Source organism: Salmo salar, chromosome ssa18 (genome assembly GCF_905237065.1).
Source record: "Salmo salar chromosome ssa18, Ssal_v3.1, whole genome shotgun sequence".
NCBI classification, from domain to species: Eukaryota; Metazoa; Chordata; class Actinopteri; order Salmoniformes; family Salmonidae; genus Salmo; species Salmo salar.
This window is the reverse complement of record NC_059459.1, coordinates 29692847-29716918: the sequence shown is the minus strand read 5'-3', so window position 1 is coordinate 29716918 and position 24072 is coordinate 29692847. Positions and strand designations below refer to the sequence as shown.

The following is a 24072-nucleotide window of genomic DNA, read 5'->3' as shown; positions in this document are numbered from 1 at the left end:
CTCATAATGAAATGCCGACCGCATTACCTCCCGAGAGAATTCTCTTCGGTCATCGTCACAACCACGATGGCTATCAAAGAACTACACTGGACTTTGTGCAAACTGGTAACCGCATATCCTGAGGCCGCATTTATTTTAGCTGGGGACTTTAATAAAGCAAATCTGAGGAAAACGCTACCCAAGTTTTATCAACACATCGCCTGCACTACTCGCGCCTCAAAAATTCTCGACTGTTGCTACTCTCCATTCCGGGATGGCTACAAGGCCCTCCCCCGCACTCCCTTCAGCAAATCATATCACACCTCCATTCTGCTCCTCCCTTCCTATAGGCAGAAACTCAAACAGGAAGTACCCGTGGTAAGGACAGTTCAACATTGGTCTGACTAATCAGAATCTATGCTTCAAGATTGTTTTGATCATGCGGACTGGGATATTTTCCAGGTTGCTTCTGAGATATTCTCAGAATTCTCACATTGACGCACAAAACTGAAAGCGCGAACCACAGCAAGGTGACTGGGAACATGGACGAGTACAAACAGTCCAGTTATGCCCTCCATAAGGCAATCAAACAGGCAAAATGTCAATACAGAAACAAAGTGGAGTCGCAATTCAACGGCACAGACACGAGACGTATGTTGCAGGGACTCCAGACAATAATGTACTATAAAGGGAAAACCAGCCACGTCGCGGAAACCCACATCTTGTTCCCGAACAAGCTAAACACCTTCTTCGCCCCCCTAACCGAGGAAAACACAGTGCCGATGACGCGGGCCACCGCCACTCACAAGGACAGGTAGCTCTCGTTCTCCATGGCTGATGGGAGTAAGACATTGAAGTGTGTTAACCCTCACAAGGCTCCTCAGAGCATGTGCAGACCAGCTTGCTTGAGTGTTTACGGATATATTCAATCTCTCCCTATCCCAGTCTGCTGTCCCCACTTGTTTCAAGATGACCACCATTATTCCTGTACCAAGAAAGCGAAGGTAACTGAACTAAATGACAATTGCCCCGTAGCACTCACTTCTGTCATCATGAAGTGCTTTGAGAGTCTTGTTAAGGGTCATATCACCTCCACCTTACCTGACACCCTAGACCCACTGCAATTTGCATACCGCCCCAAATAGATCCAGGGATGACGCAATAGCTATCACACTGCACACTGCCCTATCCCATCTGGACAAGAGGAATACCTATGTAAGAATACTGTTCATTGACTACAGCTCAGCCTCAAACACTATAATACCCTCCAAGCTCATCACTAAGCTTGGGGCCCTGGGTCTGAACCCCGCCCTGTTCAACTGGGTCCTGGACTTCCTGATGGGCCGCATCCAGGTGGTGAAGATAGCAGAACGGTTGTTGCCCATGCTGATCCTCAACACAGGGGCTCCACAAGGGCGCGTACTCAGCCCCCTCATGTACTCCCTGATCACCCATGACTGCGTGGCCAAGCACATCTCCAACTCCAATCATTACGTTTGCAGACAATACAACAGTGGTAGGCCTGATTACCAACAATGACGAGACAGCCTACAGGAAGGAGATAAGGGTAATCGCGGAGTGGTGCCAGGAAAATAATATCTCCCTCAACTTCAAAAGAATCAATGAGCTGATCGTGGACTTCAGGAGACAGCAGAGGGAGCACGCCCCCATCCACATCGACGGGGTTGCAGTGGAGAAGGTAAAAAACCTCCGGAGGCGGATGAAATTCGGCATGGGTCCTAAGACCCTGACAAACTTTTACAGATGTACCATTGAGAGCATCTTGTCAGGCTGTATCACTGCCTGGTACGGCAACTGCACCGTCCGCAACTACTGGGCTCTCCAGAGGGTGGTGCGGTCTGTCCAATGCATCACCTGGGGCACACTGCTTGCTCTCCAGGACATCTACAGCACCCAGTGTCACAGGAAGGCCAAGAAGATCATGAAGGACCTCAGCCACCCAAGCCACAGCCTGTTCACCCTGCTACCATCTAGAAGGTGGGTTCAGTACAGGTGCATCAAACCTGGGACCGAGAGACTGAAAAACTGTTTCTATCTCAAAGCCATTAAATCGTCACCACTAGCCGGTCTCCACCCAGTACCATGAACTTTAGTCACTGTCATTAGCTGGCCACCACCCGGTACTCTACCCTGCACCTTAGAGACTGCTATCTTATGTACATAGTCATGGAACACTGGTCACTTTAATAATGTTTACATACGGTTTTACCCACTTCATATGTATATACTGTATTCTAGTCAAGGCCTATCCTGTTTAACTATTGCTGTACATAACATTTTCCATCCTACATATTCTACAGGTTATGATACATATTTTATCCATAGACTTTCCATACTGTCTATACATCCCATCATATACATATTTATATTCCGGACTCTGACATTGCTCATCTTAATATTTCTATATTTTTTAATTCCATTATTTTACTTTTTAGATTTGCTTGTATTGTTTTGTATTGTTAGATATCAGTGGTGTAATGTACTTAAATGAAAAATCCACCCGAAACCATGAATTCCTTTCATTTACAGTGTTAAATAGAAAATCGTTGTGGAAATCTGTTGCAGTTGAAGTCGACTACAAAATCCACAATGCAATGCTAGCTCTAAGGGCTGGCTGGCTAGCTAGCTAGGTAGCTCGCTTGCAAACAATAATATAAAAGACAATATTAGCATATAACGTACCTCACCATGTTCAACCTGCAGATCGATGTGCCTCAAAGAGTGGTCTAACACTCGCAACGGCAAATATATACTAAACAAAAATATAAACGCAACACACTACAATTTCAAAGAGTTTACTGAATTACAGTTCATAGGAAATCAGTCAATTGAAATAAATAAATTAGGCTCTAATCTGTGACGGTCGTCAAAATGAGTAGACCAAGGTGCAGCGTGGAATGTGCTCATATTTATTTGAACTCAGAACACTCAAACAAAATAACAAACCAAGGGAAAAACGAACGTCACGTTCTGCAGGCTTCCTGAGCTGTAAAAAAACAAGATCCCACACAGAAGGAGGGAAAAAGGGCTGCCTAAGTATAATTCTTAATCAGAGACAACGATAGACAGCTGCCTCTGATTAGGAACCATACTCGGCTAAACACAAAGAAATAGAAAACATAGAATGGCATAGAATGCCCACCCCACATCACACCCTGACCTAACCCAAAAAAGAGAAAATAAACGGCAATCTAAGGTCAGGGCGTGACACTAATCTATGGATTTCACATGACTGGGAATACAGATATGCATCTGTTGGTCACTGATACCGTAAAAAAAAAGTAGGGGTGTGGATCAGAAAACCAGTCAGTGTGACCACTATTTGTCTCATGCAGAACGACATATCTCCTTCGCATAAAGTTGATTGTGGCATGTGGAATTTTGTCGCACTCCTCTTCAATGGCTGTGCAAAGTTTCTGGATATTGGCGGGAACTGTAACCCTCTGTCATACACGTCGATCCAGAACATCCCAAACAAGCTCAATGGGCGATATGGCTGGTGACATGTCTCGTGAGTATGCAGGAATTGGCCCAGAGTCGTTAGGGTTTGGCTGGGGTAGGCCGTCATTGTCAATAAGAATTTGTTCTTAAATAACTTGCCAAGTTAAATAAAATTTAAAACGAAAGGAATTGGAAGAACTGGGACATTGTCAGCTTCCAGGAATTGTGTACAGATCCTTGCGACATGGAGCCGTGCATTATCATGTTGAAACATGAGGTGATTGTGGCAGATGAATGGTACAACAATGGGCCTCAAGATCTCATCACGGTATCTTTGTGCATTAAAATTGCCATTGGTAAAATGCAATTGTGTTCATTGTCCTGCCCATACCATAACCCCACCGCCACCATGGGGCACTCTGTTTACAACATTGACACCAGCAAACCTCTCACCCATACAACGCCATACATGTGGTCTGCAGTTGTGAGGCCGTTTGGATGCACCAAATTCTCTAAAATGACGTTGGAGGCGGCTTATGGTAGAAATGAACATTCAATTATCTGGCAACAGCTCGGGTGGACATTCCTGCAGTCAGCATGTCAATTGCACACTCCTTCAAAATTTGAGATATCTGTGGCATTGTGTTGTGTGACAAAACTACACATTTTACAGCTGTCTTTTATTGTGCCCAGCACAAGGTGCACTTGTGTATGGATCATGCTGTTTAATCAGCTTCTTGATATTCCACACCTGTCAGGTGGATCGATCATCTTGGCAAAGGATAAATGCTGACTAACAGGGATGTAAACAAATTTGTGCACAAAATTTGATTGAAATAAGCTTTTGGTGTGTATGGAACATTTCTGGGATCTTATTTGCTATGACATGCACTGTCAACTGTGGGATCTTATATAGACTGGTATGTACCTTTCCAAGTCATGTCCAATCAATTGAATTTACCAATACTCCAATCAAGTTGTAGAAACATGTCAAAGATGATCAATGGAAACAGGATGCACCTGAGCTCAATTTCGAGTCTCCTAGCAAAGGGTCTGAATACTTATGTAAATAAGGTATTTCTGTTTTTATTGTATTTTTTATTTTTTTGTTAACATTTTTAAAAACCAGCTTTCGCTTTGTCATTATGGGGTATTGTGTGTAGATTGCTGAGAAAAAAACATTAATTTCATCCATTTTAGAATAAGGGTGTAACGTAACAAAATGTGGAAAAAGTCAAAGGGTCTGAAAAGTTTTCGAATGCACTGTATGTGTATGCGACCAATAACATTTGATTTGATTTCACATACACTGTAGCTAGGATGTCAAACTTCCTCCGTTACAACACAAAGAGAGAGGTAGAGAGGGAGAGAGAGAAAGAGGCAGAGAGAGAAAAATAAAGAGAAAAAGGTTATTTCGCTGGGCCACTTCAGTTTTCACAGTATTCATATTTTCTATCACACATTAAAACAGTAATGACTGAATATGTTCTTTCTAAAGACACACAGCACCATATTTCATTATTTGTGTGTATTTATATTGTTATCCATTGGACTAATTGACACCGTTCAGTGAGCGACACAGCACTTGACTGCTTGCCTTGGTAATTGAGAGAGATGCAATCTGAATCACGCTCAAATTGATGTTTTACAGTGTGACACATTATGAATATTACATCACAGGACCATACACAGTATCAGTCAGGGCATGGGAAAAAGAAAGAGGGAAAAAGAAAGAGGGGAAAAGAAAGAGGGAAAAAGAAAGATGGAGAGAGAGAGAGAGAGAGAGAGAGAGAGAGAGAGAGAGAGAGAGAGAGAGAGAAAGATCCTCGATGCTAGTAAATTATTAATACAGAACACAGAGTCAGGAACAAGCACTTAGGGCTAAAACAGACAAAAGAGAGAGTGTTTTTTCCTTTTATCGTGTTTCATGTAGAGGCTGACAAATGGTGGTCACATCGCATGACTTGATGAGAGGCTGTGATGTTTAATGCATGGTCTGCACTGCTAGTAAACACTCATTTGTGGTTGTGACTAGTCACACATGAAATGTATTTTGCCCGACCAGAGGTGGCTTGATACAGCTTTTAGAACCAGGAGGTTCAATCCACAATCTCGTTGAGAAACGGAACGTTCGTTCCCCATTCAAAACATTAAACAAATATAATAACTTTAAAAAATGTGAATGTAAATAGTTGTTAAAATGTAGAAATATATATCGGCAGATTGACGAGCTAAACTTACTAAGACGTACACTACCTTCAACAACACATAAAACCTCACATACAGTTGAAGTGGGAAGTTTACATACACTTAGGTTGGAGTCATTAAAACTAGTTTTTCAGCCACTCCACAAATTTCTTGTTAACAAACTATAGTTTTGGCAAGTTGGTTAGGACATCTACTTTGTGCATGACACAAGTCATTTTTCCAACAATTGTTTACAGACAGATTATTTCACTTATAATTCACTGTATCACAATTCCAGTGGGTCAGAAGTTTACATACACTAAGTTGACTGTGCCTTTAAACAGCTTGGAAAATTCCATAAAATGATGTCATGGCTTTAGTAGCTTCTGATAGGCTAACTGACATCATTTGAGTCAATTGGAGGTGTACCTGTGGATGTATGTCAAGGCAATAGTACGCAAGTCCAAACAGCATGGGACCACGCAGCCGCCATACCGCTCAGGAAGGAGACGCGTTCTGTCTCCTAGAGATGAATATACGTTGGTGCGAAAAGTGCAAATCAATCCCAGAACAACAGCAAAGGACCTTGTGAACTGCTGGAGGAAACGGGTACAAAATTATCTATATCCACAGGTTATCGAGTCCTATACAGTGAGGGAAAAAAGTATTTGATCCCCTGCTGATTTTGTATGTTTGCCCACTGACCAATAAATTATCAGTCTATAATTTTAATGGTAGGTTTATTTGAACAGTGAGAGACAGAATAACAACAAAAAAATCCAGAAAAACGCATGTCAAAAATGTTATAAATTGATTTGCATTTTAATGAGGGAAATAAGTATTTGACCCCTCTGCAAAACACGACTTAGTACTTGGTGGCAAAACCCTTGTTGGCAATCACAGAGGTCAGACGTTTCTTGTAGTTGGCCACCAGGTTTGCACACATCTCAGGAGGGACTTTGTCCCACTCCTCTTTGCAGATCTTCTCCAAGTCATTAAGGTTTCGAGGCTGACGTTTGGCAACTCGAACCTATCGACATAACCTGAAAGGCCGCTCAGCAAGCAAGAAGCCACTGCTCCAAAACCGCCATAAAAAAGCCAGACTATGGTTTGCAATTGCACATGGGGACAAAGATCATACTTTTTGGAGAAAGGTCCTCTGGTCTGATGAAACAAAAATAGAACTTTTTGGCCATAATGACCATGTTATGTTTGGAGGAAAAAGGGTGATGTTTACAAGCCGAAGAACACCATCCCAACCGTGAAGCACGGGGGTGGCAGCATCATGTTGTGGGGGAGCTTTGCGGCAGGAGGGACTGGTGCAATTCACAAAATAGATGGCATCATGAGGAAGAAAAATTATGTGTATATATTGAAGCAACATCTCAAGACATCAGTCAGGAAGTTAAAGCTTGGTTGCAAATGGGTCTTCCAAATGGATATTGACCCCAAGCATACTTCCAAAGTTGTGGCAAAATGGCTTAAGGACAACAAAGTCAGGGTATTGGAGTGGCCTTCACAAAGCCCTGACCTCAATCCCATAGAAAATATGTTGGCAGAACTGAAAAAGCATGTGCAAGCAAGGAGGCCTACAAACCTGACTCAGTTACACCAGCTCTGTCAGAAGGAATGGGCCAAAATTCACCCAACTTATTGTGGGAAGCTTGTGGAAGGCTACCCGACACGTTTGACCCAAGTTAAACAATTTAAAGGCAATGCTACCAAATACTAATTGAGTGTATGTAAACTTCTGAACCACTGGGAATGTGATGAAAGATATAAAATCTGAAATAAATCATTCTCTCTACTATTATTCTGACATTTCACATTCTTAAAATAAAGTGGTGATCCTAACTGACCTAAGACAGGGAATTTTTACTAGGATTAAATGTCAGGAATTGTGAAAAACTGAGTTTAAACGGATTTGGCTAAGGTGTATGTAAACTTCTGACTTCAACCGTAATTCTGCCCAAAAACAATTATAATTTCTCTTAACCAGTGGCATAAGGGCTTTTTAGGTGAGCGCTGATGCCACCCTGTGATAAGTAGTGCCCACTTTGTCAAAGGCCGGGGCGCAAAATATTTAGGTTGATTTTCAGTGCGCCTCTCCAGGGTGCTGTTGGAGAGATGCATTGCTGCTGCGCTCCACCAACGTTCCGTCCCAAAAAATGATCTAACATGAATCATGTAGCAGATTTAGGATACGGTAGAACGGTAGAAAGAGTATGTGGCCTTTTCTGTAGCCTACAGGTTGGAGATAAAATGTATGACAATGTAATGAGACGGACACTTTTTACATCATGTAGGTTTCTCCAATCAAATAGCCTAATCTAAACGGCGCCCAATCAAATAAAAAATGCGCTGACATGTTAACAAACATACATATTCTAAAAACAGCACAGGTCAATGTAAAATGAACAATATGGAATGGATAATCAGGGTTTTCACAACTGCGGCCCAGGAGTTTCACCCTGTGGGCTACATTGTCATGATCAATGGTTTACGAGTTTGTATCCGTAAATATTTTGACGAGCTGATCATAGCGAAAAAGAAAATACTTCTGCATTTCCCACTGTGTAAAGACATTGATTATCATTGCAAATAGGCTCAGGATAACTCCTGATAAAGTTGGGTAGCCGATATTCAGAGCAAAAGTCTAAGCCGTTGTGTTGTGGGGACGGTACTAAGCTAACATATGGTATTTTTTGGATCATTTGATTTAGAATCTTAGGACCACTTTAGGTTTACATTTTTTTTTTTTAAATACAAAATTGACTTTGGCTTTACTACCATAGTCCATAGCAGAGCATGTGAGTGGAGTGGAGCTGGAGCTGGAGCTGGAGCAGAGCGTGCCCAATTTGACTGGAGCGTGGAGCGAGTCTCCCAAAGCCTGCAGCATTGGCCTTCTCACCCATTCCAATTTCGCTCCTGTACCGCTCACTTCACGACCTCAGGCCATGCCCAGCCGAGCATTTATAGGCTACTTGTGTGCTGCTACAGCCCCTTGCTTTAGCTACTGTCATCTAGTTTGCTAAATATTTTCATAAACTGATAAAACACACAGGTGAAAAATCAAGGTGAATTACAAAGATGAGGAGGACACATCCCGAAAGCATGATGGTGTACTTAATATGTGCACATGCTAACAGAAAGGAATGAGGTGGGTAGCTAGCTAAGTGTGTCATTGTAGCAAAGTATTTATAAACAAAAAATCTGATCTCTTAAAATGTATATTATCTACACAATAAGCTATAATGGATTTTCACCCAATAGGCCTGACATATTACCTCTTTCAAGGAGCTTTCCGTTTTGATAGGGTTATTTTGCCGAAAAAACCTTTTGGCCTACCTATAATAATTCAAATAATTGAAAAACAACTCTGCATCGCTGCCCAGTCTGGCAAGAGTGGTGTGTGTAGCATCCCCAGTGGCTCTGCAAGCGGGGATAGGGTATTCTCCGCTGCAGGCACCATTGCATGAGCCTGAAGCCAGACTCTGGCCAAACTCATGTTTCTAAAAAATTATTCAAAGCTTTTTTACATTTCAGTTGTATTTAATTATAAGTAAGGCACAGCCTATATGCACAATGTTGTTTAAATGCTGAGCGCTATAATGTTCCTGCCAATGCTTCACAATGTATTTCTTTGTAGGCTATAGCCTTGAAATAATTGAAATAATAGGCTAATAATGTAGCTTAAATAATAAATGTTTGTTCTTTCTTACACCTTGCCCAAACTGGATGCGTGCGTGCACCATCGTGCGCAAATTGATTTTGTCCCCCCACACCAAACGCGATCACGACACGCAGGTTGAAATATCAAAACAAACGCTGAACCAATTATATTCATTTGGGGATAGGTCAAAAAGCATGAAACATTTATGGCAATTTAGCTAGCTAGCTTGCAGTTGCTAGCTAATTTGTCCTGGGATATAAACATTGAGTTGTTATTTTACCTGAAATGTACAAGGTCCTCTACTCCGACAATTAATCCACACATAAAACGAATCGTTTCTAGTCATCTCTCCTCCTTCAAGGTTTTTTCGTCTTTGGACTTTATATGGCGATTGGCAACTTTCATAAGGTGAATTACCACAACTGACATCAGTTCATCTTTCAATCACCTACGTGGGTATAACCAATAAGGAGATGGCACGTGGGTATATGCTTCTAAAAGCCAATGAGGAGATGGGAGAGGCAGGACTTGCATCGCGTTCAGCATCACAAATAAAAGCAACTTCTATTTTAGTGGCAGGCAACGCAGACGCTCGTTGGCACGCGAGCAGTGTGGGTGTAATGATTGAGTAACATGTATGTGTACATGTATTTTACAACGCTCGCACACGTGACGCTTCCGGTTTGGACAGCGTGTTAGGCTATCTGTCTGTCTGACCTATTTAGAATGTTTTGATGCTGTTTAATACGACATGTAACTTCTTTCAAATGATGAGTGCTGCTTACAGTCACCTTTTCATGTTGTTTATTGAAATACTTTTCATTCAAATCATATGGTTTGGTTTCAATAGTTTAGCTCACATGCTCTGGCCATAGAAACGCATTGAATAACACATTTAGAAATAGCAAAAAAGACAGTCAAAAAACAAATGATAAAGAATAAAGTTTTAAAGTGTCTGTCCTATATCTAGGAGATATAAGAAAGATCAAGAAATATTTTAGTTTTTTTGGACACATATTTAACCCCTTATTTTTGTTGGGACAAAACTTCCTCCATACTTCCATTCGTTTGTATGGGTTACCTTCAGACGAGTCCCGTGGGACACCATTGTATTCGTGAGAGTCTCCCCTTTTCATTGTTGGTAGTTTGTAGGCCAAACCGTCCGGACACTACAGACGTTTTAATGAGAAGGCGGATGCGGTAGATTGAGACGCAGCCCATCGCTAGCTTAAACTGACAGATTTTTATATTATGTTATTTAGATTGCCACACGGGTGTGTCAATAAACTATTAAGGATTTTAAATAGCCAAAGTGATTAGTCACAGGAATCATAACTAATAAAGCCAATGCAACTGCCTGTTTTACAAATGGTAGGCCTACCACATGGATGGTCATTCATAAAATTCCATTGTGTGCCGACATGGTAGGCTACACCCTAGTAAGCACGGACAGACACCAACGTTTTTTTTTGTATTTTACAAACAGTAGGCCTACCGCATAAATGGGCGTTCATAAATAGTTTCAGGCAACACTGTAGGCTACACCCCAGTAAGAACGGACCAACGCCGATGCCTTTTGGACATATTGTTTTGGTGCAGTCCGGAGCGGCCTTGATTTCCACATTCACATCATAGAAGGCTTATGTTTGGTTCAAATTTGCAGAGAACAAACAACATGTGTTTTTATGACATCATGACATCATCACTGTGCGACCAGGCAATGACCTGTATCTCTGACTGTCATCCTCGTTCTTGTTCTTGTGTGTGTGTGTGTGTGTGTGTGTGTGTGTGTGTGTGTGTGTGTGTGTGTGTGTGTGTGTGTGTGTGTGTGTGTGTGTGTGTGTGTGTGTGTGTGTGTGTGTACGTACTGTATATGAAATGTATGCATTCACTACTGTAAGTCGCTCTGGATAAGAGTGTCTGCTAAATGACTAAAATGTAAATTTCCCTACCTATATCTCTGGTAGTCATCCTCATCCTTGTCCAGGCTGACCAGCTGGTTGGGACAGGCCTCGTTTCCCAGCAGGCTGAGGTACTGCAGCGACGGAGTTGCCTCCGCCAAGTGTTCCAGCAGCGCCTCGATGTCAGTCAGGTGTCAGAGGTCAAGGCTGTTAATTACATTAGCATTTACCCCCCCCCCCCCTTCAGAAAGCCAGTCACAGGCATTGGGTTGCTGTGAGAGAGTGGATAAAAAGGCTCAATTTAAGGCTCAGAGTTAGGCATTTATTTGGCTGTTTCTCTGTATTTTCCCTCTCTCTCTCTTTCTACCCTGCTATCTTTCTTCCTCTCTCCCTTCTCCCTCGCTCTCTCCATTTCTTCTTCTCTCCCTCTCTCCTCAACACCCCCCCACCCCCCAGGTGGCCGGGTGGGGAGCGTTAAAACATTGACAAAATGATGGATGCCCTGTGGTTCAAACGGTCCATGATTCGCAGAGCCGTAGCCAACGCCATAACCCCCCCCCCCCAAACGTGGAAAAAAAGCAACCAGCCTCCCAAACAGGCACAGTCATCACTAATTCATTCACTTCATTGGAAAATTGAGCCCAAAGTGTCAAAATGCAAGCGCACTAATGCAGTGGTGGAGTGTGTAAAATGGCACAGCTCCACGTCAAGATGTGGTCTAATTGGGGCATTAGCATGTGCAGGCCACTTCACCTCTCTTTCGCTCTCTCTCTTTCGCTCTCTCTCTTTCGCTCTCTCTCTTTCGCTCTCTCTCTCTCTCTCTCTCTCTCTCTCTCTCTCTCTCTCTCTCTCTCTTTCTTTCTCTCTCTGTCTCTTTCTTTCTCTCTCTCTGCTTCAGAGCGGTTGACACGCACTTCAAGGAGGCCCAGTTTTAATGTTGACACGGTAGTTGTGTGTTTGCATCATTACCCTGTAGATGGATCTACTGGGGAGGCTACCAGGGACAAACAGGACACGTAGTTAGGCTGGGTTCTTAACGCTAAGGGAGGAAGTTGAAACATTTTCTGTCTGATCATAAGTAGTGGTGCAATATTGCAGTGTCTCGATTTGAGTGTGAGTGCTTACGGTTTACTATTAAATGAGGAAGGTATACAGGTATGGAGCTGTTTAATCATTGTCTTTGCAATCACAATAGATACACGTAACTGGCAGTTTATATAGAGTAACAATAATGACTGCATGTTTGCTTTTCATATGTTAAATGTTCTAGTGTCTTGTTTCAACATATTTATGTGATTTTTTTTATTTTGTTGAGGTTTCCAGTTTTTCACACTCCACTGTTTATGAGTTATTATACTAGTGGTTCATTTGTCAATGTTTGTAGTTGGTTATACTACTAATATATATTTGTATATTGCTCTTTCTCAAAGATATGCTCAGAAGTTCCTCTCTTTCCATTTTCTTCCTCAACATATCAACACAGACCCTGCTGTCTTATATCCCTGTTTCCACTAGAGGTCCCCGTGGCGTAGAAACTAGTCTGTGGGGCCAGGTACCAAGACCCACATGCCTTTAACACTGCTTTTACATGCACTACAAATACCCCAGAGGCCTTTCAGAGAGTTAGAGAACACAGAGATGCAGAAGCACAACAACAGGTTCACTGTTCACTCTGGCTATCCACTCCGATTTCAGAGTACTCTCGTCAGTGAGCCAGAGCGCAGAATAACTGATGAATTTACAAACGCTCAACACCAGTTGAATGTGGCCGGTGTCGGTAAAGGTCAGTACAAAAAATAATATTTCAATTATTGCCAGCAGCACAGTTACGGTCACCAACGCTCTGGATAACATGAAAACAGCCTAACCAGCTCTGCTAGGGTGAGTAAAATGGTCAGAGTGAGGTGTTATCTGTCTCATTTGGGTCTGGAAGTAGCTAGCAAGCTGGCCAATGTTAGCCAGTTTACTTGGGTGCTTGACTGCCGTTGTGAGGTCAGAATGCTCGGATCAACCCTACTCCTTGGCCAGAGCGTCCAGTGTCCGCTCTGAACACACCCAAAGACTAATGTTCTTACAGCTCTATGTAGTAGTCTGTCTTAGCCTTAGCCAATGCTACAGAATGACACAGAGAATGAGTGCTTCGCTTGAAAGGATATTTGGTTCTTATTGAGTGTCAGGGTGTGGAGGGTGGGTAACCTGGGCAACTGGAGGTCGTTTCCGAGCAGATTGTTGTCGACGACCAGTTCTTCCAGCCCAGTGAACGCTTTGAGGCCCGCCAGTGACCTGCAATGATAAAGTGAGAGAGAGAGACAGAGAGAGACAGAGAGAGAGAGAGAGAGAGAGAGAGAGAGAGAGAGACAGAGACAGAGAGAGAGAAGAGAAAAATGATACAGCTCTAAATCTGTGCAGACGGCCATTATGTGCAGAAATAAATATTTCAGCCTCCCTCTTTTCACGCGTCAGCAGAGACGGGGAGAGTTTTGTCAGGGGCCTGTCAGAGAGGGAATGACGAGAATTAGTGGTGCTGAGTTCCCCTGGCATGGCCTGGACCCGGGACTCAGCGACGAAGGGCTTCCTTCACAACGCTGGCAGGATGAGGGATGGGGGTCACCAGTGAGTAGCCAGGATTCAAAACAAAAGGCTTCAGAAATGTGGCGGGCAGGATGAATTTGTCAATGTCTTGTGTCTGGAGGCGCCTGGTTTGGCCTGACCCCAACCCTCCATTCCCAAGACAAATCACTCTGTCACACTTCACCTTCATTCCACGGACACAAATTTAACTTGTCATCCATCATCATCACAGCCCGACCAGCTGAATACAGAATACACACTCCCACAATCACAGACTGAATGGAAATGGAAACTTTTTTGGAAACTGTGATGGGGGTTGGTTTAACACCAAAGCGTTTTTAGTTAAAGTGTTTTTTTTACAATTTGTTTTTTTGAAGGACTGCAGAACCCTCTGATGCACATACATTTATTTTACGCGTGCGCGCACACACCCACCCACCCACCCACACACACACACACACACACACACACACACACACACGGCATAAAGATGATGGAGAGCAGTGTTCAGGGTAATGTTAGGGGGATTGCAGAGTTCAAGCCTTGGTGAAGGTTTATAAAGCCAGGGTGTGTGTTGTATAGTATAGTGTGTGTTGTATAATCCGTCACACTACACACCCTGTCAGCCCACTATGTTAATCATGTGTTCAGGCCATCCTGTCAGCCCACTATGTTAATCATGTGTTCAGGCCATCCTGTCAGCCCACTATGTTAATCATGTGTTCAGGCCATCCTGTCAACCCACTATGTTAATCATGTGTTCAGGCCATCCTGTCAGTCCACTATGTTAATCATGTGTTCAGGCCATCCTGTCAGCCCACTATGTTAATCATGTGTTCAGGCCATCCTGTCAGCCCACTATGTTAATCATGTGTTCAGGCCATCCTGTCAGCCCACTATGTTAATCATGTGTTCAGGCCATCCTGTCAGCCCACTATGTTAATCATGTGTTCAGGCCATCCTGTCAGCCCACTATGTTAATCATGTGTTCAGGCCATCCTGTCAGCCCACTATGTTAATCATGTGTTCAGGCCATCCTGTCAGCCACTATGTTAATCATGTGTTCAGGCCACCCTGTCAGCCCACTATGTTAATCATGTGTTCAGGCCATCCTGTCAGTCCCACTATGTTAATCATGTGTTCAGGCCATCCTGTCAGCCCACTATGTTAATCATGTGTTCAGGCCATCCTGTCAGCCCACTATGTTAATCATGTGTTCAGGCCATCCTGTCAGCCCACTATGTTAATCATGTGTTCAGGCCATCCTGTCAGTCCACTATGTTAATCATGTATTCAGGCCATCCTGTCAGTCCACTCTGTTAATCATGTGTTCAGGCCATCCTGTCAGAAAACATGTTAATGTGTCCAGACTGACTTCATTGACATTGAACCTGAGACGGACATTCTAATAGGACTACTTTCTCACATGACTGTTATTTCTATCCCTCATTAGAAAAAATAAGAACTTAAGATGTAACACATCATTTAACCACAATATCATTTCCGCTTATAGTGAGATGTAAAAAAAAACATATTAGTGAACATAGTGATATTTCTGATGAAGCGATGTTAACACTACCTTCTGGTAGGGCTAGTGTCTGTGACTTCATCTATAGAAATATAACAGTTATCATGACAATAGCAAGTTGGTTAGAACCTAGTGGTTAGAGCGTTGGGCCAGTAACCGAAAGGTTGCTGGATCGACTCCCCGAGCTGACAAGGTAATAATCTGTCGTTCTGCCCCTGAACAAGGCAGTTAACCCACTGTTCCCCGGTAGGCCGTCATTGTAAATAAAAATGTGTTCTTAACTGACTTGCCTAGTTAAATAAAGGTCAAATAAAATAAACAAAAGCTGGAGACAATTCAAGTAAATCCTCATACTGTATCCCCCTACACACACACACACATACATATATAAACTTGTGGGGGGACACAATTCAGTCGCATAACCACTAGCCCTAAACCTAACCCTAAACTTAACCTGAAAACCTAACCTTAACCCGAAAACTAACCCTAGCTCCTAATCCCAAACATAATTCTAACCTTAACCCTAAACTCCCTAGAAATAGCATTTGACCTTGTGGGGACTAACAAAATGTCCTGAGTTGGTCAAATGTTTGTTTGTTGACTACTACAAGTGTAGTCAAACACATACACACGCACCCCCCAGGATGGGGTTAGGTAGCTGTGCTGGGCTCTACTCTCCCCTTGCTGTGAATTTAGTTGATTAGATTGGCCGGTGAACACAGCAGATTGGCCGGTGAACACAGCAGATTGGCCGGTGAACACAGCAGATTGGCCGGTGAACACAGCAGATTGGCCGGTGAACACAGCAGATTGGCCGGTGAACACAGCAGATTGGCCGGTGAACACAGCAGATTGGCCGGTGAACACAGCAGATTGGCACGATGAACACAGCAGATTACGGCCGTGTGAACACAGCAGATTGGCCGTGAACACAGCAGATTGGCCGTGAACACAGCAGATTGGCCAACACAGCAGATTGGCCACACAGCAGGACACGAACACACACCTCAGCGCCATGCGGCTTCTTTTAACCAAGCAGTTCACAATGCAACCCACAGGACTACAGGCCCTACTCTGTTATAGACACACACACACACACACGTGGGGATGATTTCAATGGGAATATAGTCTGATGTTCTAGGGTCTTTGTTTGTCATCGTGCCTTGTAGTTTTACTTCTTTATGGCCAGTTTGAACGTGTTCTCTCTCTCTCCCCACACGTTTAAAAAAATGTATTTTATTTAACTTTTATTTAACTAGGCAAGTCAGTTAAGAATAAATTTTTATTTACAATGACGGCCTACCTTTCCCTGGCGCTCTCTGCAGATTCCGCTAACACCAACATCTGGTTTCATTACCTTTCTAAGAGCCTAGTTTAAATATGGAGAACAGAGTGAATGCAATTTAGTTAAAAACATAACCAGTCCTCTTTAGTTTTTTACGACAACTAATGAGCATAATTGAAGTCCCAAAGCTCTTATGGCTGGGTAAAATGGAAAACACACACGTGCACAACACATACACACACACGGGTGTGGAAAGGAGAGGACAGAGGAGAAAGGAGGCCAAACTAGGAAACGAGAGGAGACATGATGGGAAGCAAGAGGCCAGACGAGGAGACAGGAGGCCAGACGAGGAGACAGGACAGGAGAGGAGACAGGAGGCCAGACGAGGAGACAGGACAGGAGATAGGAGAGGAGACTGGAGAGGACACAGGAGGCCAGATGAGGAGACAGGAGAGGAGACATACCCGTGACCCAGAGAGGTGTAGACAGAGACAGATGCATCTGGATCAATAGTTTAAAACTAATGCAGACACACTGACTGATAAACCACCACTGACAGCCCCGCGGAGGGAAGAAAACCCTTTGTGATTATTGGCTGAAATGTCAGTCACTCCTGCCAATGGCGTAGGTCCATCTCATGTCAAATGTCTTTAAGCAAGGAATGCCAGTAGGATAATAGCCTCAGATCTATCTTCTACATCTTTCCGCTTCGCTCTTTGTGTGTCAGAATAAATCACAGTTGGCATTTTTAGTAGTGTTTAGGATTAGAGGTCAACTGAGGAGACAACACTGAGGCTATATCATAATAAGCTGTTATGAACTAACATATATATATCCATTCCCTCACAGAGTCCAAATATAACCCAGGACAATCCCAATGAAGACCAGTCACACCAACAGATAAAGAAAAATCCCCACAGTTATAGAGGACGCTCTGTATTCACTTTACTAGTGGATCCAATCTGTAGAGAACCAGATAGATATTTTCAGAACTCTGGTCTGCCTGAGTAGAAAAACAACTAAGAGAAGAACACTGAAAAGTCAAGACAGGCCACAGCCTTAGGCCCCTGTTTTAAAGTTAGAGGGTCTGTGTGGTGTCACTTCTAAGCTATTGGTGGTGGTGGAGATTCTGGAGAAGTCATCTTTCTCTTCCAGTAAGACGGCTGCGGACTGCCGAGCAAATTGACACACTGTTCAGAGAGCAACAGATAAATGTTTGATGAATTGGCCAATACTGGGACTGTGATGGCCTTCATACGTGCATAATGGACTAGCTGCAGCACACTTCAGATAGCCTGCCGTGATAAGGCAGAGTAATGAATGGGAGAAGGGAAAGTAGGATCCGGACGGGTTTTAATAAATGTAATAAGAAAAACTAATGGAAAGAGATGGAGAGATGTCTGGGAGAGGAAAGACAGGAAGGAACAGAAACGTCCATCTGTCCATCAGGCTGAATAGTCGATTAGGTTTCATTGGGCGATCACGTCACTCTGGGAGCAATTCGCTGTCCTGTGACTAAAGCAGGTACAGTAAGACGGGCTCGGCAATTGGATTGCAGAGTTGCAACGGGCTTTGCTATTGAACAACAACAGAACTACACGTCACACCATTACAACAGTTCCCTGGTAATGTGTGTGTGTGTGTGTGTGAAAACACAACAGATCCAATGAGAGGAGCAGTGTGATGACTATATGCACTGAACACCCACCACGACCCACCTACTCCCATCCAAACACACTGGAGGCAGGCTTCAGTCACTACAGGAGGGTGGTCATTATCCCCCCCCCCCACACACTTCCAGGACACACATATAGCTCTCCCCTCTCTCTCCCTCTCTCTCTCCATCCTCCCGGGATACATGTCAATTCCCACGTTAGAGGATTACATGTTGTTCCCTACCCCTGCTGCTGTGAATGACTGCTAATGAGGAGGCTAATCATTGGGGTACATGTGGAGCGGGTTGGTAAATCCTTCCTGAACGAGTTTTATGTGTTTAATCTGCTTTGAATAAGACACAGTCAGTGTCTGATGATGTCATACACGTAAAGGCATTGCCAACTACAAAGACCCAGATTAGAGGTGAGAGAGGTTCAGACTGAAGTTAATGTAGGGATACATGTGCAAATAAAACAGATTCAATTGTATACAACACAAATTTACAACAATCAATCAAATGTTAACACTTATTTAAAACAAGTCTAATCAATTTACAAGTAGGCTGAAAAGAGAATCATATTTTGACAGATATGTTCAGGCCTTGAATAGTTTTTTTTTCCTGTATTGGACTAGGCCAGTACTTCCCAAACTGTTTCACTCATGCCCCCCTTCCATCATTCACTAACCATTCCTCTAATCATTCCTCTTCATGTTGTATGGTCTCAGTGCTTGCAGCACAGCAACGTTTCTTGTGAATGTTAGTATTGAATGATTAGTTGTCTCTTCATATGACAAATGCTCTCATCCCTCTGTGAGACTGAGCTGAAAATCAATTCTTAGATGCCATCTTTGTCATTATGTAGCTACATCAGTGCTGCACGCACGCACGCACGCACGCACGCACGCACGCACGCACGCACGCACACGCACGCACGCACGCACGCACGCACGCACGCACGCACACACACACACACACACACACACACACACACACACACACACACACACACACACACACACACACACACACACACACACACACACACACACACAACCATAAAACCAAAGCTTCCTTCATGTCTCTGTCAGTTTAAATATGACCCCATCATTACATTATTCACTTCAGTGTTGTCAACATCTCCCACATTAGGCCTGAGCCAGTTCAACTAGCATCTCCCAGCCCTGTGTATGCCTCAACGTTCACCTAATAGCAAATAATCACTAGAGGCCTGTCACTGCATGGCAGATGATGGATGGGCTTTGATGGACGACCCTGGCACAGCCATGTCCACTAATGCATTATGATAGACCTCATCTATAGGATAGACCACACGAAAGCCTTTCATCCTAGACAAAGACAGATGCACACAGACACACAGGCACGCAAGCACAAATACAATTACACACACACACACCGACCTGGGCTAGTTCTCTCCAGGGTCTGATGATTACACTGCCCCCTATTGTTCTCAGTATTAACATGCAAACTACACAACTATCTTTGATCTCTCACTCGCTGACACAAATCCTTTCAAGCCCCAACGTTTCCCTCCAAAGGTAATTAGAGCTAATTAAAAAGTTTTGAAAGCAGTCGAAGGGTGCTGTTGATGCCTCTGCCAACCGCCCTACACTCCTATTCAAATTACCCATCAGCCCCCTACCAGCGTCCTGAGAATGTGTTTGTCAGCCGTGTTCCTGCCGTGTGATCGCTGTGAGGACTACGACACCAGTCTGACTAAAACCGGTGTGTGGAAGTCATGTAGGAATCTGCTATCTCAGTGAGGGGTCTAACTGGTACCGGTGGTACTTCCTTCTAACAAACCGGTGTGTGGAAGTCATGTAGGAACCTGCTATCTCAGTGAGGGGTCTAACAAACCGGTGCTCTACGGGTGCAATAGGAGATGTTGGTAACAGTAAGACGACAAATAGAACAGGTGTGGTCTCTGATTGCAAAAATGGTGCTTGATTGAGGCTTGTAAACTATAGCTGTAATTACATTGAAGATTTCAATATATTTATATACAGTACCGGTTTGGACACACCTACTCAGTCCAGGGTTTTACTTTATTTTTACTATTTTCTACATTGTAGAATAATAGTGAAGACATCAAAACTATGAAATAACACATATGGAATCCTGTAGTAACCAGAAAAGTGTTAAACAAATCAAAATATTTTTTTGATTCTTCAAAGTAGCCACCCTTTGCCTTGACGACAGCTATGCACACTCTTGGTATTCTCTCAACCAGCTTCACCTGGAATGCTTTTCCAACAGACTTGAAGGAGCTACCACATATGCTGAGCACTTGTTGGCTGCTTTTCCATCACTCTGCGGTCCAACTCATCCCAAACCATCTCAATTGGATTGAGGTCGGGTGATTGTGGAGACCAGGTCATCTGATGCAGGTCATCTGATGCCCTTACACAGCCTGGAGGTGTGTTAGGTCATTGTCCTGTTGAAAAACAAATGATAGTCTCACTAAGCGCAAACCAAATGTGATGGCGTATCGCTGCAGAATGCTGTGGTAGCCATGCTGGGCAAGTGTGCCTTGAATTCTAAATTAATCACAGACAGTGTCACCAGCAAAGCACCCCCACACCATCACACCTCCTCCTCTATGCTTCATGGTGGGAACCACACATGCAGAGATCATCCGTTCACCTACTCTGCGTCTCACAAAGACACGGCGTTTGGAACCAAAAATCTCAAATTTGGACTCATCAAACCAAAAGACAGATTTCCACCGGTTTAATGTTTCTTGGCCCAAGAAAGTCTCTTCTTCTTATTGGTGTCCTTTAGTAGTGGTTTGTTTGCAGCAATTTCAACATGAAGGCCTGATTCACGCAGTCTCCTCTGTTGAGATGTGTCTGTTACTTGAACTCTGTGAAGCATTTGTTTGGGCTGCAATTTCTGAGGCTGGTAACTGTAATGAACTTATCCTCTGCAGCAGAGATAACTCTGGGTTTTCCTTTCCTGCGGCGGTCCTCATGAGAGCCAGTTTCATCGTAACGCTTGATGGTTTTTGCGACTGCACTTGAAGAAACTTTCAAAGTTCTTGAAATGTTCTGTATTGACTGACCTTCATGTCTTAAAGTAACGATGGACTGTCGTTTCTCTTTGCTTATTTGAGCTGTTCTTGCCATAATATGGACTTGGTCTTTTACCAAATAGGGCTATCTTCTGTATGCCACCCCTTCCTTGTCACAACACAACTGATTGGCTCAAATGCATTAAGAAGGAAAGAAATTCCACAAATGAACTTTTAACAAGGCACACCTGTTAATTAAAATCCATTCCAGGTGACTACTGTACCTCATGAAGCTGGTTAAGAGAATGCCAAGAGTGTGTAAAGCTGTCATCAAGGCAAAGGTTGGCTACTTTAAAGAATCTCAAATACAAAATATATTTTGATTTGTTTAACACTTTTTTGGTTACTACATGATTCCATATGTGCTATTTCATAGTTTTGATGTCTTCACTATTGTAAAAATAAAGAAAACCCTGGAATGAGTAGGTGTGTCCAAACTTTTGACCGGTACTGTATGTATATATATATATTAAACACAACATCACGTACTATTATTATTATCATACATAGTACATACCGTATTGAATTAGCATACCGTATTATACCAAACTAACACAAGTTGAATTGAGTTCAACATAATTTATTAACATATTTGTAATTAAACGTAGCCTGGTTTGGTGTGGAATCATCACAGTGATCAAGACGACAATTCACTACTCTGCATCTTCACCAGTATGGTAGCCCCAGCCACCATCCCTCCATCCTACTCCCTTCTTCAACCTGTTATTATCATATAATTAGCTATCGTTCCAGTGTATCATTAAGAGGTTCGCTAAGTGTCAGGTACAGCAGCGTCTTAGGAAATGACAAGGGGAAAGCATTATCGTTCCACAATGTTACGGCATGGTAATTACATCTACAGCGTCAGGAGCGGGCAGAGACAGAAGTGATAATTAGACTAGTAGTCATACTAATTAAAAACTCTATACCCCCCCTGTTTTATCTGTACTTCCCTATTATGAAGGAATATACTGTAAATATTCATGCTTAAATGAAGATGTAACATAAAGGGTAAATGAGCGGTACACAACTAACCTACATTCCTTGTGGGTGTGATTGAATCCAGCCTTAGTTGAGCGATTAAAGGTTCGATTTTTTTTCAGCTGTCAGCCAAATGATGTTAACTTAAGTACATGTTTGTAGCTGATATATACTGTCCATATGTGTGTGGTGAGTGCTTGTGAGATACCATGTAGCTGCATCTACAAGAACAAGAAATACAGGAAAACCTGTCGACCAATCTACATCTCTCAACTGATTGTCTTTGTCTCGTTTTACACCGTACACAGAGATAATAGAACATGTCACTTCACAAGACCGTTTGAAATGGAATGACAACCTCTAATTCAAATGTTACATTATAACTGACATCTTTGTGGATGTATAATTGGCAGCGTATCCCAGTTAGGACTTACATATTTATCATTCCGCCGGAGATGCTCAAAGCCGCGGACAGATAGGAGATTTTGATGGCACAACAGTCCAATGTGGGGAAAAATAGAACTGTACGTCAACTGTCGCTCTGTCAAGAGAAGTATTTTGTCACAATGAGCTTGAGAATAAACATGCATGATTAGACACGGCAAACCAAACGGGTGTTGTTACGTTGGAAGCTCTGTCTGTACTCTGGTACTGTAGAAATAAGTTTATTCAAATGAAACAGAGTGGAAAAAAATAAAGCATCTTTATGTAGATGGAGAGGCCCTTCACACCAACTGGCAGACACTTGGCATGATGGGTGGATTAACAACACCGGAACATTATGGAGGACAAAGTTTACAAGGAAGTCACATTCCCTAATCATCACAGGACCTTGATACAAAAACAAAGAAAACTATTGCCCAATCTCCAGAGTTAGTGCCGATGTCTATCTCTGTTAGAGTGTTTGTGTACTTTTCAAAAGCCTTCAATGAAAATAATTGGGGCATGTGGTTGCTTTCTCAATGCAATGTGGTATTCAGATCAAGATAACCAAGCGCAAATGTGCTTTTCTCTGAATATCGAAGAGGAGAAGACCTAGTGTACCTGCGCTTGCGTTTCTTTTCTTCGGAAGATGGCCCTAGTAGCACCCTGGCATGACAATGTAAAGGGAGGCATGTGATCATCTATCTGCATAACACTAAGAATGGATGCTAGCTTCTCTCTCTTCCCCCACCCTCTCTCTGTCTGTCCTCCTCCCTCCCTCCTTCCCTCCCTACTTTCTCACCGCTGCTGGGCCATTACCTCTACAGAGTGGGGCTCATTAAAGAAGGCAAGTCTAGTCAAATCCTTCTATAATTCGGTGGAGGTGAATTGCTGTCAACATCATTAACCGTCATTTCCAAACTCACTTCACTACTTATGAAGTGTCCTTTATTGTGTAATGATCCGAATCTTTCTGGAAATCGCCCCTCTTCAAAGGGCTTGGAGGACATACCACCCACCCAGCCGCCTGCCTGGCTGCCTGGTTGAGGTTGACATGTCAGATGCCCCAGCAGATTAAACCTTGCTCTATCATTAAGGGAACCTCTTTCTGTTTAAACACAGAGGGCGTTTCATCCTGCGCTCCAACTAACAGGTAACGTTACTCAGACCAGGCCTAGCATGAAGAGAAGGAGGGGAGAGAGGAAGACAAGAAAAATAAATAAATAGGTTTTTGAACACATCTGTAGAATTTACTTATAAATAATGACTTAATGTATGAAGCATTTACTATGTTTTATCTTATTCATCACAAGCAAATAAGGAGATGGGAGGTTCTG

At 43.0% G+C, this 24072-nt stretch overlaps 1 protein-coding gene across 2 annotated transcripts in view; it reads right to left on the bottom strand.

Moving 5' to 3' along the window:
- Window positions 1-24072, bottom strand: part of lrmda (leucine rich melanocyte differentiation associated) — a 436664-nt gene that overhangs the window by 126092 nt on the left and 286500 nt on the right. For both annotated transcript variants that reach the window (XM_014155085.2, XM_014155086.2), the window contains exons 3-4: window positions 13359-13485; window positions 11254-11393 (exon numbers count right to left, since the gene is read on the bottom strand). In XM_014155085.2, the coding sequence (XP_014010560.1) occupies window positions 11254-11393; window positions 13359-13485 (267 nt within the window). The remainder of the gene's footprint in view (window positions 1-11253; window positions 11394-13358; window positions 13486-24072) is intronic.